A 15,036-nucleotide genomic window follows, 5' to 3' on the forward strand; every position below is an offset into this window, starting at 1 on the left:
AACCCACTTTAGGTAAGCCATTTTTATGGTGATTTATGAGCCTATTTTTCAAAACGACTCCCATCTTTCATTGACCATTTCCCTAGGTACCTAAAGTACAACGTGGAAATAGCTCCGTTAGACCAGACAGTGCTAACTTTTGATGGACAGTATTTCAGACACTGCACATGCGCACATAGTCTCGTTCATGTTAGGCTCAGGCTTTTTTTTTTTTTTTTTTTTTTTGCACATATGTGGCATTCCTGGCCACTTTCTCATTCAGATAGAAGGATGCAGAGACAGAGACAGAAAGAGAGAGAAAGGGAGATTTCATAGCATCAGTCTCCTCCAGTACCACAGCCCCTCCCAGGGTGCTATGGCAAGGCTGGCTAATGATGGCTCTGGCCTGTGATCACATTAGACTGAAAAGGGCATCGTACGTGAGTCAATGATTTATTGGGTTACTAGAAAAGTCACGACATAAGGTTTTTTTTTCTTTAAATTTTTTTATCTTTATTTATTTACTGGTAGAGACAGTCATGATGATATCAAGAGGGAAGGGAATGATAGAGAGGGAGAGAGACAGAGAGACACCTGCACTCCTGTTTTACCATTCAACAAGCGTTCCCCCTACAGGTGGGGACTGGGGGCTTGAACCGGGGTCCGTGTGCATTGCAACATGTGTACCCAACCAGGTGCGCCACCACCCAGCCCCAAGACGTAGTTTTTTTTCCTTTTTTAAAAAAATATTTATTTATTCCCTTTTTTGCCCTTGTTGTTTTATTGTTATAGTTATTATTGTTGTTGTTGGATAGGACAGAGAGAAATTGAGAGAGGAGGGGAAGACAGAGGGAAGAGAAAGACAGACACCTGCAGACCTGCTTTATCGCTTGTGGAGTGACTCCCCTGTAGGTGGGGAGCTGGAGGCTTGAACCGGTATCCTTATGCCGGTCTTTGCACTTTGTGCCACCTGCGCTTAACCAGCTGCGCTACCGCCTGACTCCCCATGATGTAGGTTTCTATGTAGAAATGTCTCATGACTTTTCTAACAACACAAAATAATGCAGAAATGTCTATGACTATTTACTTATTTATTTTGCCTCCAGTGTTACTGCTAGGGCTCTCTCTGTGCCTGCACTACAAATCCACTGCTCCTGGAGGCCATTTTCCCATTTTGTTGCCCTTGTTATTACCCTTGTTGTTGTCATCGTCATTACTATTGTTGTTGTCATTGCTGCTGTTGTTGTTGGATAGGACAGAGAGAAATGGAGAGAGGAGGGGAAGACAGAGAGGGGGAGAGAAAGACAGACACCTGCAGACCTACTTCACCGCCTGTGAAGGACCTCCCTGTAGGTGGGGAGCTGGGGGCTCGAACCAGGATCCTTATGCCGGTCCTTGAGCTTTGTGCCATGTGCGCTTAACCCGCCCGACCCCCTCTTATGACTTTTCTAACAACACAATATATTGTGTCCTGTGGGACTAAACAGATGGAACTGACTGGAAGTGATTATGCTTAGTGAAGTCAGTAAGGAAGTGAAGGCTGATTACAGGATGATTTCACTAATACGTTGAATACAGAGAATTGAAACACAAGAACTTGAAAGAAGAAGAAAAAAAATATATATATATATATTGTCAACCCACATATGTGAGAGACATGGGGTGGTTGCTGCTGGAGGGGTGAGGCAAAGACGTTTGGCGGTGGGAGTGCTGTAGGATGATACCCTACTGACTGACACTCTCCCAAGCCATTAACAAAATCTGACAATGAAGCATGAAGTACACATCTGAGTTTCAAAAACTACATGTCTATACAGATGAGAAGTGGGGAGGGGGAGGGGGGAGGGCAAACCCACTAGAGCGCACACTCCACACAAAAGGACCCACCCGGGTTCAAGCCTTCAGCCCCCACCTGCAAGGGGAAAGCTTCATGAGTGGTGAAGCAGTGCTGCAGATGTCTCTCTTCCTCTCCTATCTCTCCTTTCTCTATGTCTGTCTCTGACAACAGAAGAAAGGAAAGAAAAAATAAGGGAGGTGACTACTAGGAGCGGTGGACTCGGACTACAGACAGCAAGCCCAAGTAAAAGCCCTGGTGGGTGGGGAGAATACAGGCCCAAAAAGGATGGCAGAGGACCTAGTGGGGGTTGTACTGTTATGTGGAAAACTGAGAAATGTTATGCATGTACAAACTACTGTATTTACTGTCGCATGTGAAACATGACTACCAATAAGGAAATTTTTTAAAAAGCCCTGGTGGCAAATTAAGAAAAAAAAAAAAAAAAAAAAAAAGGTACCTTTTTGTTCCCACTCTGTGATTTGGAGCAATGTCAATGGTGTCTGTGGCTGAGTCATGTCTTACTGCCAGCCCCAAGTCTGCGATGCAGCAAGTCCCGTTCTTCTTTACAAGGATATTCTTGGATTTCAAATCTCTGTGAGCAATGGCTGGTTTTCCTAGAGAAAGAAAACACGGAGTGCTTACAAGGTCACGCCTATCACCTATCTCACTCTTAGGTTCAAAACCCGTTTCAGTCCATACCGCTGACAGACCTGGGGCAATCACTAAAAGTCTCAAGACAATCGTGTTTAAAAAGTTGCTGAGTTACATTTCTTAAAAAAAAAAATAGATGGAACACAGGTAGACGAGGAAACATATATATGCATATTTAAAGAAATAATAGTCGGTCCGTTTTGTGGCCTTGGGAGAATTACTGCAGTTTCCAATGGAGAGAATGTGCAATGCAGATTTGTACCCTGTCATCTCATAATTTTGTAAATCAGTATTGAATCACTCATAAAAAAGTAAGATAACCACCATAGTTTTCACAAGTCTTACAAGCAGAACAGAAAAGTAGATGCTTTAAAAGATGACTCAGAAAATGCTCTTGGCGACTCGAACACTAGAGTTAAAAACATCAGTCTCCCGACGACCTTGTGGATTATTCATAGAAGACCTAGTAACAGACCAACCAATATTCGAGGGCAAGAGTCAGGCATCTAGACTGCTCCCTTTGCCTATCAACTGGAATGCACTCATTATTCAGTGTATAACAATAATGGTAACCACTAGAAAAACTATCATTAAAATGTTTTAAATTCATTTCCAAATTTAATTATTATTTTAAATTAAAAAAAAAAAAAGATTCCACAACGTGGAAAACTTGGGAGCCTCACATCTGCTAGGAATATAAAACGGCATAGGTACTTTGGGAAAAGTCATTTGGCAGTTCCTCAAACCACTAGAGTTACTATTAAATGATGTAGTAATTTAACTCCCCAGTGTATGACCTAGGAGAGGTGGAAAAACATCCATCCACACAAAAGCCTGTCCTTGTCCAAGGCTCGTAGCAGCATTACTCGTTTAAGAACCCGATGTAGAAACACCCCCAGTGTCTATCGGTCAGTGAACAGAGAGACACAACACGGTGCCCAGAGATGGCTGGAACTGTGTTCAGCTGTAAAACGTGAGCCTTGAAAACTCTAAGGGAAAGAAGCCTGTGACAAAAGACCACGTGCTGAAATAAGAGGTGAGGCAGTTAAGAGGCGACTAGTGGGTGGTTCGCCTCAGCTGCGGAATGATGGTTGCTGAAACAAGCCGGCGTACGTATACATTCATATTCAGCCAAACTAGCTCTTAGAGTCTGTGAAAACCAAGGTGGTTAAGGGGTGGGGGTGGGGTTTCCACAGGGACGCTGGTGACGGTTGTGGCGAGTTGTACACAGTCATGTACACAGTGTGAAATTACACTCCTGAAATCTTCCAATTCTGCAAGCTATTGTTAAATCACTAAAATATTTTTTGAAGAAAAAAAAAAAAGACCACATATGCTGTGAAGCAGGCAAGTCTACAGTTAGAGAAGTGACCTACAGGGGGGTACAGGGGGGCAGGAGGGGGAGGGGAGCAGGGCGGGGCAACGAAGAGGTTTGTTTTGGAGATCATAAAAATGTTCTCAAATTGGGGGCAGTTGCACAATTCCAAATATACTGAAATCCATGTAATTGTGCATTTTAAGTGGTTGAATTGTATCACAGCTAAGTTACAACTCCACAACTGTTCTAATTAGCAGTAAGAATTACAGAGTGTCTCGATTGAAACAGCAAGTGTGTAGTAGTCACACAGGATGTGAGGGGCCAACGGGTAGCTCCTGGACAAGCTCTAGAGGAGAATATATATAATGGGGCCTTGAATATTGCTTTGTTCAACCTTTTTCCTTAAAGGCTTAAAGAGGAGACAACAGTATCTTGCCAGTTATTCAGTGAAACATTACCTGATCATTTCACTTCAAGTCGGAGTTCTCAAGAACTTATCGATGATGTTCAATAAGGACTTGTTGCACGTGGCACAAAAATCACAACATAAATATGTTATAACTAAAAGCTGATATTTAATTTTCAACTGTAAAACTGTCTTTCAGTTTCCTTATCCTCAGGTCAAATAAGATTACTGAATGACCAGATAACATTTCCACAGTATACTGATGTTGACAGAGTGATTTTACATTTCATTGGACATTACACCTCAAAATGTTTTGTCTTCGATTTGAATTCTAAAACTGAGATCTTCAAAACAAGTGGTTTGGGAGGTGACGCAGAGGATAAAGTATTGGACTCTCAAGCATGAGGTCCTGAATTCGATCCCCTACAGCACAAGTACCAGAGTTATGTCTGGTTCTTTCTCTCTCTCTCTCCTATCTTTCTCATGAATCAATAAATAAAATCTTAAAAAAGAGAAAGAGAATCTCTAAGCAAGTTCACAGATCCCTATCTCCAGCTGAAATATTCAACAGAGAGATACTCTCATCTACAACTCCTTTTAAACATCTCCAATTAGGCTGATTTCATGCCATTTTTCTGAAGAGACATTAGATTCAAAGAAGTTGAAAGCTTAAGTAAGAAAAGGACTTCGAGTTACCTTGGGTGCCGACAATTTCCATGTGAAGATGGGCGAGTCCACTTGCTGTGGACAGAGCGAGTTTTATCATTCCTTCCACAGTAACTGTGTATCGATTCAAATAGTCAAAGAGGGACCCGTGCTCATGATAATCTGACACCAACCAGAGCTGAGTCCACGTGCCATTGTCTGCAAGGAATAACAATAGCATTCAGGTGGACTATAGCAAGTGTTTGATTTGATACTGATTCGTTCAGGCTACCCTTTTATACTTAAGCTTGTATATTTTCTCTTTTTTTTTTTTTGCCTCCAGGGTTATCACTGGGGCTCGGTGCCTGCACTACAAATCCACTGCTCCTGGAGGCAATTTTTTCCCTTTTGTTGTTTATCATTGTTATTATTGTTGTTGTTGCTGTCGTCGTTGTTGGATAGGACAGAGAGAAATGGAGAGAGGAGGGGAAGACAGAGAGGGAGAGAAAGACAGACACCTGCAGACCTGCTTCATCGCTCATGAAGTGACTCCCCTGCAGGTGGGAAGCTGGGGGCTCGAATCGGTTTAACACAGTTAACACAGGCTTAACACCTCAGCTCACTTAACCTGTTGCGCTACCACCTGGCCCCCACCTTTTCCTCATTTTCAAAAATTTTTTTTCAGTTTATCTTAATACTTTCGCATTTAGATCTTCAGAGTAGGGTTCCAACTGTTTTGTTTTTGATTTGCTTCTGTTTCTCTTTTATTTTTCAGATAAGAGAGGAATGTGTGCTCTAAAAGTTTATCAGCAAGTTGGTACATGGATTTGAAATCTGACTTCCAGAGGGAATCGGGGTCAAGGCTCTTGCTAGGTAGGTTTCTAGGCCAGGCTGGACCACAAATGCCTGTTTAATCTAGAAATGGCTTTAAAAAAAAAAATCTGCTTCAGAAAATCATGGAAACAAAGCAAAATCCCAACACTGGGAGGCTGACCACTCAGTGAAAGGCACATTCTGACCTGGACTGGAACCCAGGGCCTGGCTGTTACTATGTGGTCTAAGATAAGTTTCTCTCTCTCTCTCTCTCTCTTTCATATTTTACTTTATTTATTTTTGGGGCAGAGAGAGAGAAACTAAGAGGGAGGGAGGCACAGAGAAGGAGAGACACAAGCTGCACTGCTCTACCAGTTGCAAAGACTACACCCCCCGCAGGTAGTGGCTGGGGCCTGAACCAGGGCCCCTGCACAGTGTGGCGTGTGTGCTCTACCCAGAGTGCCAGAGCCTGGCCTCTCAGAGAAGTTTCTTTCTTTCTTTTCTTAATAATTAATGTATTTTATCACTTTAATTGAAGCATCATTGACATAAACATTAAATTCATTTCAGATATATGACATAATTATTCACTATTTGCAAACATCGTGAAATGACAACCACAGTAAGTCTAGCTAACGTTCATTATCACACAAAATTACAAGATTCTTTTTCTTGATAACTTTAAAAAATTATTTATTTATTTATTTATTTATTTATTCCCTTTTGTTGCCCTTGTTTTATTGTTGTAGTTATTAACGTTGTTGATATTGATGTCGACGTTGTTGGACAGGACAAAGAGAAATGGAGAGAGGAGGAGAAGACAGAGAAGTGGAGAGAAAGACAGACACCTGCAGACCTGTGAAGCGACTCCCCTGCAGGTGGGGAGCTGGGGGCTCGAACCGGGATCCTTAGACTGGTCCGTGTGCTTCGTGCCGTGTGCGCTTAACCTGCTGTGCTACCACCCAACTCCCTCTAGATAACTTTTAAGTTCATCTCTTAGTAAACTTCAAACATAGAATATAGGATTAACTATAGTCTTTTAGGTAAAATGCTTATTTTAATCTGTAAAGGAACTATATAAAAAGATGTTCATTAATCCTTTCTTAAATACAAAATTAAAAATTAAAAAAAAAAAGAGCCAGAAATCCTATGACAGTGACAAATGTCATAAAAGCACCCAATTCAAAGAAATTCAGAAAAAAGGGGGGGATGCAAGAGAACAGGAGGGGCTGAGTAGTGGTACGCCCAGTAAGCACAGACATCAGCATGCACAAGGAGCAGGGTTCAAGCCCCTAGTCTCCAGCTGCAGGAAAGAAGCTTCACAAGCAGTGAAGCAGTGCTGGAAGTCTCTCTCTCTAAGCTTCTCTCTCTCTCTAAGTCTCTCTCTCTCTCTAAGTTTCTTAATCAATGAATGTTTCCTTCCAATCAAGAGAGTACCTTACTTTGTGAAACTGTTAAGGTTTTACAAGTTAATTTTTAAGCATCTAACACAACACATGGTACATAATTAAAATTTTTCCTTCCTTGTTTGTTGCAAAGCAAAGAAAAAAAGTGACATTAAACAATTTTGAAAGGAGGCAGGGAAGAGCTCACCAGGGCAGCTAGCTCCCAGCGTGACCAGCAGGTGATGGCACCAGCATGGCCACTGCTTAAGTAAGTGGGAGACAGGGCAGCACCACTTGGTGACAGTCTGCTCCCTGCCTGGACTGGAGCACACCGAAACCAGCGTGTGTGGGTTTGGGGCAAGTCCAGGTCCCAAAGTACAGGTTTGAAAGTGGGAGTTTAAAACCATGGAGGATGGGGAAATCCCCCACACCACTCTAAGCCAGGTGGCTTATCAGTGCTCTGGATTAAAAAAAAAAACAAAAAACAAAAAACCACGGATGATGGGTAAGTCTTTTAAAAATATTTATTTACTTCTTTATTTATTCCCTTTTGTTGCCCTTGTTGTTTTTTATTGTTGTTGTAGTTATTGATTTCGTCATTGTTGGATAGGACAGAGAGAAATGGAGAGAGGAGGGGAAGACAGAGAAGGGGAGAGAAAGACAGACACCTGCAGACCTGCTTCACCGCTTGGGATGCGACTTCCCTACAAGTGGGGAGCCAGGGGCTCGAACTGGGATCCTCGCACCGGTCCTTGCGCTTTGTGCCACCTGTGCTTAACCCGCTGTGCTACCACCCGACTCCCGATGGGTAAGTTTTGTAAGGGAGAAATCACTACTTACTTATAGGATGAGAAACTTAATACAAATGAGAAAAGACAAGAAGAAGACCCTGGATGCAGGAGGGTCACTTCACAAGCAGTGAAGCAGGCCTGCAGGTGTCTCTCTCTCTCTCTCTCTCTCTCTCTGTCTGTCTTCTCCTCCCCTCCCAATTTCTCTAGTTCCTACCCCTACCCCCATCCCATCCCCCACCCCCCCCAAAAAAAAGGCTGCAGGAGCAGTGGACTCGTAGTGTGCAATAACCCTTGAGGGAAGGGGGAAAAAAAGTGGACCAGGAGATGGTGCAGTGGATAAAGCTCTGGACTCTCAAGCATGAGGTCCTGAGTTCAATCCCTGGCAGCACATGTGCCAGAGTGATGTCTGGTTCTTTAACTGTCTTTCTCATTAATAAATAAATAAAATATTAAAAAAATAAGAAATAACAAGACTGTCTAACATCACAACATGAAGGTTGTCTTAAAAACAAGGAGAGGTCCAACGAGATAGCTCGGCTGCAAGGGTGCTTGCTCTTTCAGTGCGAGACCAAAATCCAAACTCCAGAGCAGCACATGGGAGGACAAGGGCACTGGGGGGAAGGTTCAATGCTGTCATGTCTCTTCCTGTCTCTCTCTACCTGAAAATGTTTTAAGTGATGAGGGCCCAGAGAAGACAGAAAACTGGGAGATACATGACAAGAGTTGTGAATGACAGAAGAAAATCAATTAGGAACCAGGTCAGACTATGAGCACTGTTTATCTCTTCCATTTTAAGTGAAACTAAACTGGTAGTGACCACTGTAGTGGCTCCCTTCATCCGTCACTGTCCTTGCCCCGCATCACAAGAAAGGTCACCAGATGTCAGAGAGCCTCCTCACACACTACACACAAGTACACAATACAGAGGAGACCAACAATTGTCTGGATGCCAGCACAGCTTCAGTCTTGACATCTAACTACCAGTTTTCAAACAGAAGAAGCAGGTTCAGACGCACTATGGAAATTCAATTAGCAAAATTCAGAATGTGGAAGCCCTACAGGCCGAACACTCCACCTGCGTCAATAAACAGCTACGACAGAAAGAACAGGAACCTACAGGTCTTAAGGGATTTCAAGCAAACACTGGGATCAGGCAGCGGCACACTCTACAGAGCACACGTTCGCGTGCACAAGGACCCAGGTTCAAACCCCTGGTCCCCAACTAAAGAGAAGCTTCACGAGCAATGGAGTAGTTCTGCAAGTATGTCTTTCTCTTTCTCAGAAAGAAAGAAAACCAGAAACAGTGGGGTCTGCGTGTAGGCACCAAGCACCAGAAATAACCTGGTGGCAAAAATAAGATAAATGCTATCTAAATGCAGTGTGTAGGGCTGGGGAGACAGCATCATGGTTCTGCAAAAGATTCTCATGCCTGAGGCTCTGAGGCCCCAGGCTCAAGCCCCAGCACCACCATAAGCCAGAGCTGAGCAGGGCTCGTGTGCCTGTGCATCTTTCCCTCTGTACCTCTCTCATTAAAAATAAAATAAACACTTTAAATAAATGCAAGGGGCCAGGTGGTGGCGCACCTGGTTGAGCGCACATGTTACAGTGTGCAAGGACCCGGGTTCGAGCCCCTGGTCCCCACCTGCAGAGGGGAAAGCTTCACAAGTGGTGAAGCAGGGCTGCAGGTATCTTTCCATCTCTCTCCTTATCTCCCCATTCCTCTCAATTTCTGGCTGTCTCTATCCAATAAAAATAAAGATAATAAAAAAATAAAAATAAGTAAATAAATAAATAAATGTAATGTATAGACTTCTTAAATTTTTTTAAATTATCCTTATTTATTTACTTGGAGACAGCAAGAAAGCAAGAGAGGAGGGAGTGATAGAGAGACAGAGAGACACCTGCAGCCCTGCTTCACCACTCGTGAAGCTTTCCCCATGCAGGTGGGGACCAGGGGCTTGAACCTGGGTCCTTGCACACCCGTAATATGTACGCTCAACCAGGTGCGCCACCACCCGGCCCTATGTATAGACTTTTTAAAGAGTTATTTACTGAGCTGCTGGGAAAGTCATGACACATTTTTGTGTACAAAAACAGAAAAATACCTCATGGCTTTCTCAACAACCCAGATGTGAAGGAAATAGAGAGAGAAGGGGAGGAAGAAAGAAAGAGCCGAAACATCATTCTGGCAATGAGACGATGAGGGGGCTGCACTGGAGGCCTCATGCCTGAGAGCTCAGCGGCACAGCCACTGCACCACTGCGCAGACCCCATAATGCATATCGATTTTGTATTTTGAAAGAAATTAATGATTTTTTAAAATAGGCTACAACTGCATAAAATTTATAGATGACTACATTTGGGGGAACATTTTAAAAATTGATAGTGGGGGGAGTCGGGCAGTAGCACAACAGGTTAAGTGCACGTGGCGCAAAGCACAAGGGCCGGCGTAAGGATCCCGGTTCGAGCCCCCGGCTCCCCACCTGCAGGGGAGTCGCTTCACAGGCGGTGAAGCAGGTCTGCAGGTGTCTGTCTTTCTCTCCCCCTCTCTGTCTTCCCCTCCTCTCTCCATTTCTCTCTGTCCTCTCCAACAACGGCAACATCAATAACAACAACAATAATGACCACAACAATAAAAAAAAAAAAACAAGGGCAACAAAAGGGAAAATAAATAAATGAAACAACATTGACAGTGACATGATGTTTCATAAGGAAGCTGGCCTGTCATATAGAAGCAAAGAGAGAAAGAAGAGATATTGGGCCCTACAGACGACTCACGGGACAGAGCGTGTGCCCGGGTTCAAAGCCCGGCCCCACAGGAGGTGCAATGGTAGCAGAGGGAGAGTCCTTGTAGTGGTGTCTCTCTTTGTCAGACGGACTAAAACAGCAGCCTGGGGAAATGAAGGCGTACCTGTGTAAGGCCCTGACTCCCCCACATCTGGGTGTCGTGAAGTAGGTAGGATCAGAGATCATCTATGACTGAAGGTGTGGGAGAATCTCATTTATTTGTTTGCCGCATTGCCACTAGGGCTTTGGCTCAGACTCAAGCCTGCAAGGTGAAGACACGGCTCCTGGTGAATTTTTATTATTATTACTTTTTAAATTATTTCTTTTTTTCCCATTTGGTGCCCTTGTTGTTTTATTATAGTTATTGTTGTTGTTGTTGATGTCGTCGTCGTTGTTGGATAGGACAGAGAGAAATGGAGAGAGGAGGGGAAGACAGAGAGGGGGAGAGAAAGACAGACACCTGCAGACCTGCTTCACCGCCTGTGAAGCGACTCCCCTGCAGGTGGGGAGCCGGGGGTTCGAACCGGGATCCTTACGCCGGTCCTTGTGCTTCACGCCACGTGCGCTTAGCCCGCTGCGCTACTGCCCAGCCCCTGAATTATTATTATTATTTTTTAAACAGAACTGCCTGTTTCACATACTTTTTATAACTACTACGGACCTTTATTGTCTGCTGCTATGAACCCCAAGATGTTTTCATGACGTAGCATCACAGTTTGATAGATCTCTGCCTCACGGAACCAGGAACGCTCTTCTCTGGAGGAGAATATTTTAACAGCCACCTCTTCTCCTCTCCACTTGCCTCGCCATACTTCTCCAAATCGACCCTTGCCGATACTTTCTTGTAGCACAATAGTTCTGGCAATTGTTCTCTGAACGAGCAATGGCAAACCTAAAAATAAAAATAAATAGTACTGAGCCCAACAGAAGAGTATGCTTCCCTCCCTAACACTGTGGCATCCACTAGAGGAGTAGGGACCCCAATGTTCTGCCTTTTAAGGAACTTATCATCTCACAGAGGAGACACTGACCACATCTGCCAGCATAGGAATTCAGGATAAAAAGAAGAGAGTCCTATGTCCAACAAGAGACTCCAGAAATTCCTGCCTCAAGGGTCAAGGCAGGCTTTGCACAGTCAGCTGAACTCTTAAGACCGTGTGCCTCAGAAGAGACGGGACCGGAAGAGAGGCAGGTGTGCCTGATGTCTCAATAAGGGGCGACACCAGCAAAGGCAGAAGGAAAGCGAGAAACCAGCTCAGGTAAGCAAACAGGATATGCCTGGCAAACGGCGTGGCGGAAGAGAAGGCAGGCGTAAACACTGGGCCAACAGTCAAATCACATTTTCTGTCATGTCTGCCTTCAACTACAAAAACAAAGCTAACCAATCTGGAATAGAATGGATAAGGTCATCAGCTGAACCGCTTTTAAACTCCAGCCCCCGCCCACATCAGAATTAACTGCCCATGTTATTCCGACTTCCTGGAGTCATGAGAAGTAGGTGGGATGATAGCCGTGAGGATGCTTTGCGCTGTACGCACACGCAGAGCTGACTCACGTTGATTTAGCCCCAGAGTCAAAATTATCGACTGAATTAGCTATACTCTGATATGGGCCAAACTTCAAATCCTTTGTTAGGCTCCAAGCTGTAGCAGTGTTCACACTCAAGTTTTAGCAAACCAAGTCAACAGGCTTAGTCAACTCGTAAGATAAATAACGATTCAAAAAAAAAAAAAAAAAAAAAAACAAAACAAACTTCTGAAAGGAAAAAGAGAGAAAGGGAGGGGGGAAAAAACAAAGGCATTTACCTGACCCAGAGCCAGATGTTGTCATGTCGTAAATCAAATCTTTCAGTGTAGTACCCTCAGAGATAAAAGGACGGTCTAATGATGGGTCCTCTTCGTTCGGCACTCGGTGGTGAATGTCCATGCGATTGTGGCAGATATAAACCATCAACATAAGTGAGACGCAGACAAAGCAGACTGGTCCGGCAATGACAGCAGCCAGTTCGACGGGACCAAGACCAGACGATGGCTTTCCTGGAAAAGGGTCTCGAGTGAAATAACAACGGTCACGCTGTGGGCGGCATCCACAACTCCCTACCCATTCCCATTTCCTGCAGCTGGTCACTACCGCCATGATTAACAGAGCTCTACTGAGAGGAAAGAAAAAATTGCAGTGTCCAGTTTGCTGTCCACTTTCAATACTGCTTTTCCAAAAATGATTTCTCAGTTGAGCTTTTCATCTCAAAGTCATCTTTTAACAACTGTGCAATGTTGTCATTTCATGGTGGACAAGTGAAAATGAGCTTCAGGCTGTCTGAAAGCCCTTCACTGTCACGCCCGTTTTTCACAGGAAGGCTGCTATTTTGACTTCTTTAGTTTTGCTCACTTCTGAACCACTCACTCTTTTTCCATTTGATGAATGGTTACTGTCTGTTTATCAGGAAATAAGAACAGTCTGTGTATGTTTAGCCTTAAATTAAAATATGGGAGACTTTGAAAATACTATTATTTTCTTGTGTCATATATTAGACTTGCAGATGACCACATCCATCAGAGACGTTTCAAGTCTGACACGGGTCTTGCACTGGGAAGATTTCTAAATATGACAAAGGTCAGGGGCCGGGTGGTGGCGCACCTGGTTGAGCAAACATGTCACAGTGCGCAAGAACCTGGGTTCGAGGGCCCGGTCCCCACCTGCAGAGGGGAAGCTTTGCGAGTGGGGAAGCAGTACTGCAGGAGTCTCTCTGTCTCTCTCCCTCTCTACCACCCTCTCCGCCTCTTGATTTCTGGCTGCCTCTCGCTAATAAATAAATATATCTAATATATCTAATAAATAAGTATATTTTATAGAATAAAAAAGAGAAAAAAGCACAACTCATAGTGACAAGCTAAAATGGTGGTTAGCAGGGCTGGGTGGAGGGGAGCAAAGATGCTGATCAAAGGGTGAAAACTTCCAGTTATAAGAGGAACATGTTCTGGAAATATAACGTGTAACACAAAGACTGCAGTTAATAACCTTCACTATATATTTGAAAGCTGCTAAGATCATAAATACTTCCGGCACAAAAAAGAAGTCATGTAATGTGACACAGGTGTTAACGAGCCTACAGTAGTCATCATTGCCACGTGCAGGTGTGTAAGATCAACAGCTTAAAGCTGAAAATAAACATCAGTGTTACAAAAGAGAAAGGCAGCAGAAATATTCCATAGTTATGAACGTTAAGGAGACATGACAATTAAATGCAGTGCTTTAAAAAAAAAACATTATATATTTCTTTATTGTTGATAGAGACAAAGAGAAATTGAGAGGGGAAGGGAGACAGAGAGGGAGAAAGAAAGACACCTACAGACCTGCTTCACTGCTCATGAAGTTACTCCCCTGTAGGTGGGGAGCAGGGGCTTGAACCCGGGTCCTTGCACAAAGTAACATGCACACTCTAAGGGTGAGCCACCTCCCAGCCCCCTTAAATTCAATATTTAAATGTAGATTGAACTGAATCCTATGTTAAAGGAAGGGGGGGATGTTATAATGAACATCTATAAAGTGATACAAGTGAGGACAGCAGATTATATAAACTATAGTATCAGTGAGACCTTGTGAAGTGAACAAGAAACAATTAAAATGTAAACTATCAGTAAAAAAAAAAATCAGAGCTGCGCAGATCAGACATAGTAACTCATGCACAAAGATCTACAGCAATTTTGATGAAACTACAAAATGAAGTCTGGACTCTAGCGCTGGCACTAATTTCTTCCTGGTATTACATGCGGTAAAAGGCTGGTGGCTATTTAAGAAAACACTGACTCTGAAGACAAAGCATGAGCGGTAATGCGTGTCTGTCAAAACATGCTTTTACAAGGTGATTCTCTGAGGTGTGACAGACCTCTAGAGTTCATCAAGAGTCACGATCTGGGCTGCTCTCAGAACGCCACAGGCACCGACAAGTTATTTCTTGCCTCCCAAGTGAGCAAGCGATGGGAGGCAATTTCCAAGATCCCTTCCAGTCCTAGACTCGGAGGCCGAGAGTCGCTCTTAAGCTCTTGAACAACAACTCACCAGCAGTTGGGAGTTCTATCTTGTTGCAGTGGTCCTGGTTGCAGCAGTATGTGGTGACGGACCCAGTCTTCGAAGACGGTGCACACACAAAGGGTCTGTCCCGGGGAATCAGGTCGATTTCAGCTATGCACATGCTGTTGTGTATAACTTTGTCTGTGGTCTCCGTCACAGAGACAAAGCAAAGTCCATCGGTGACACAAGTAAAATTGTCCTTTGTGCAAAGATGGCAGAAACACTGCAACGCTGGAAAAAGAGAGGTGTGATCAGAAACCATCCTCAGGGTTAATAATCTGACACATTCCCATCTCCACGGTCACGATATGTCCCTAACCCTGATGGTATGTAAAGGTCATTTCACTGTTCAG

General features: G+C 43.8%; 1 protein-coding gene across 1 annotated transcript in view; it reads right to left on the reverse strand.

Moving 5' to 3' along the window:
- TGFBR1 (transforming growth factor beta receptor 1) overlaps positions 1–15,036 on the reverse strand; it is a 62,262-nt gene that overhangs the window by 11,888 nt on the left and 35,338 nt on the right. Inside the window, exons 2-6 of the mRNA XM_060199105.1 lie at positions 14,672–14,914; positions 12,418–12,648; positions 11,274–11,504; positions 4,888–5,055; positions 2,274–2,430 (exon numbers count right to left, since the gene is read on the reverse strand). Of these exons, the coding sequence (XP_060055088.1) occupies positions 2,274–2,430; positions 4,888–5,055; positions 11,274–11,504; positions 12,418–12,648; positions 14,672–14,914 (1,030 nt within the window). The remainder of the gene's footprint in view (positions 1–2,273; positions 2,431–4,887; positions 5,056–11,273; positions 11,505–12,417; positions 12,649–14,671; positions 14,915–15,036) is intronic.

The sequence above is a fragment of the Erinaceus europaeus genome, chromosome 10 (genome assembly GCF_950295315.1).
Source record: "Erinaceus europaeus chromosome 10, mEriEur2.1, whole genome shotgun sequence".
Lineage (NCBI taxonomy): Eukaryota > Metazoa > Chordata > Mammalia > Eulipotyphla > Erinaceidae > Erinaceus > Erinaceus europaeus.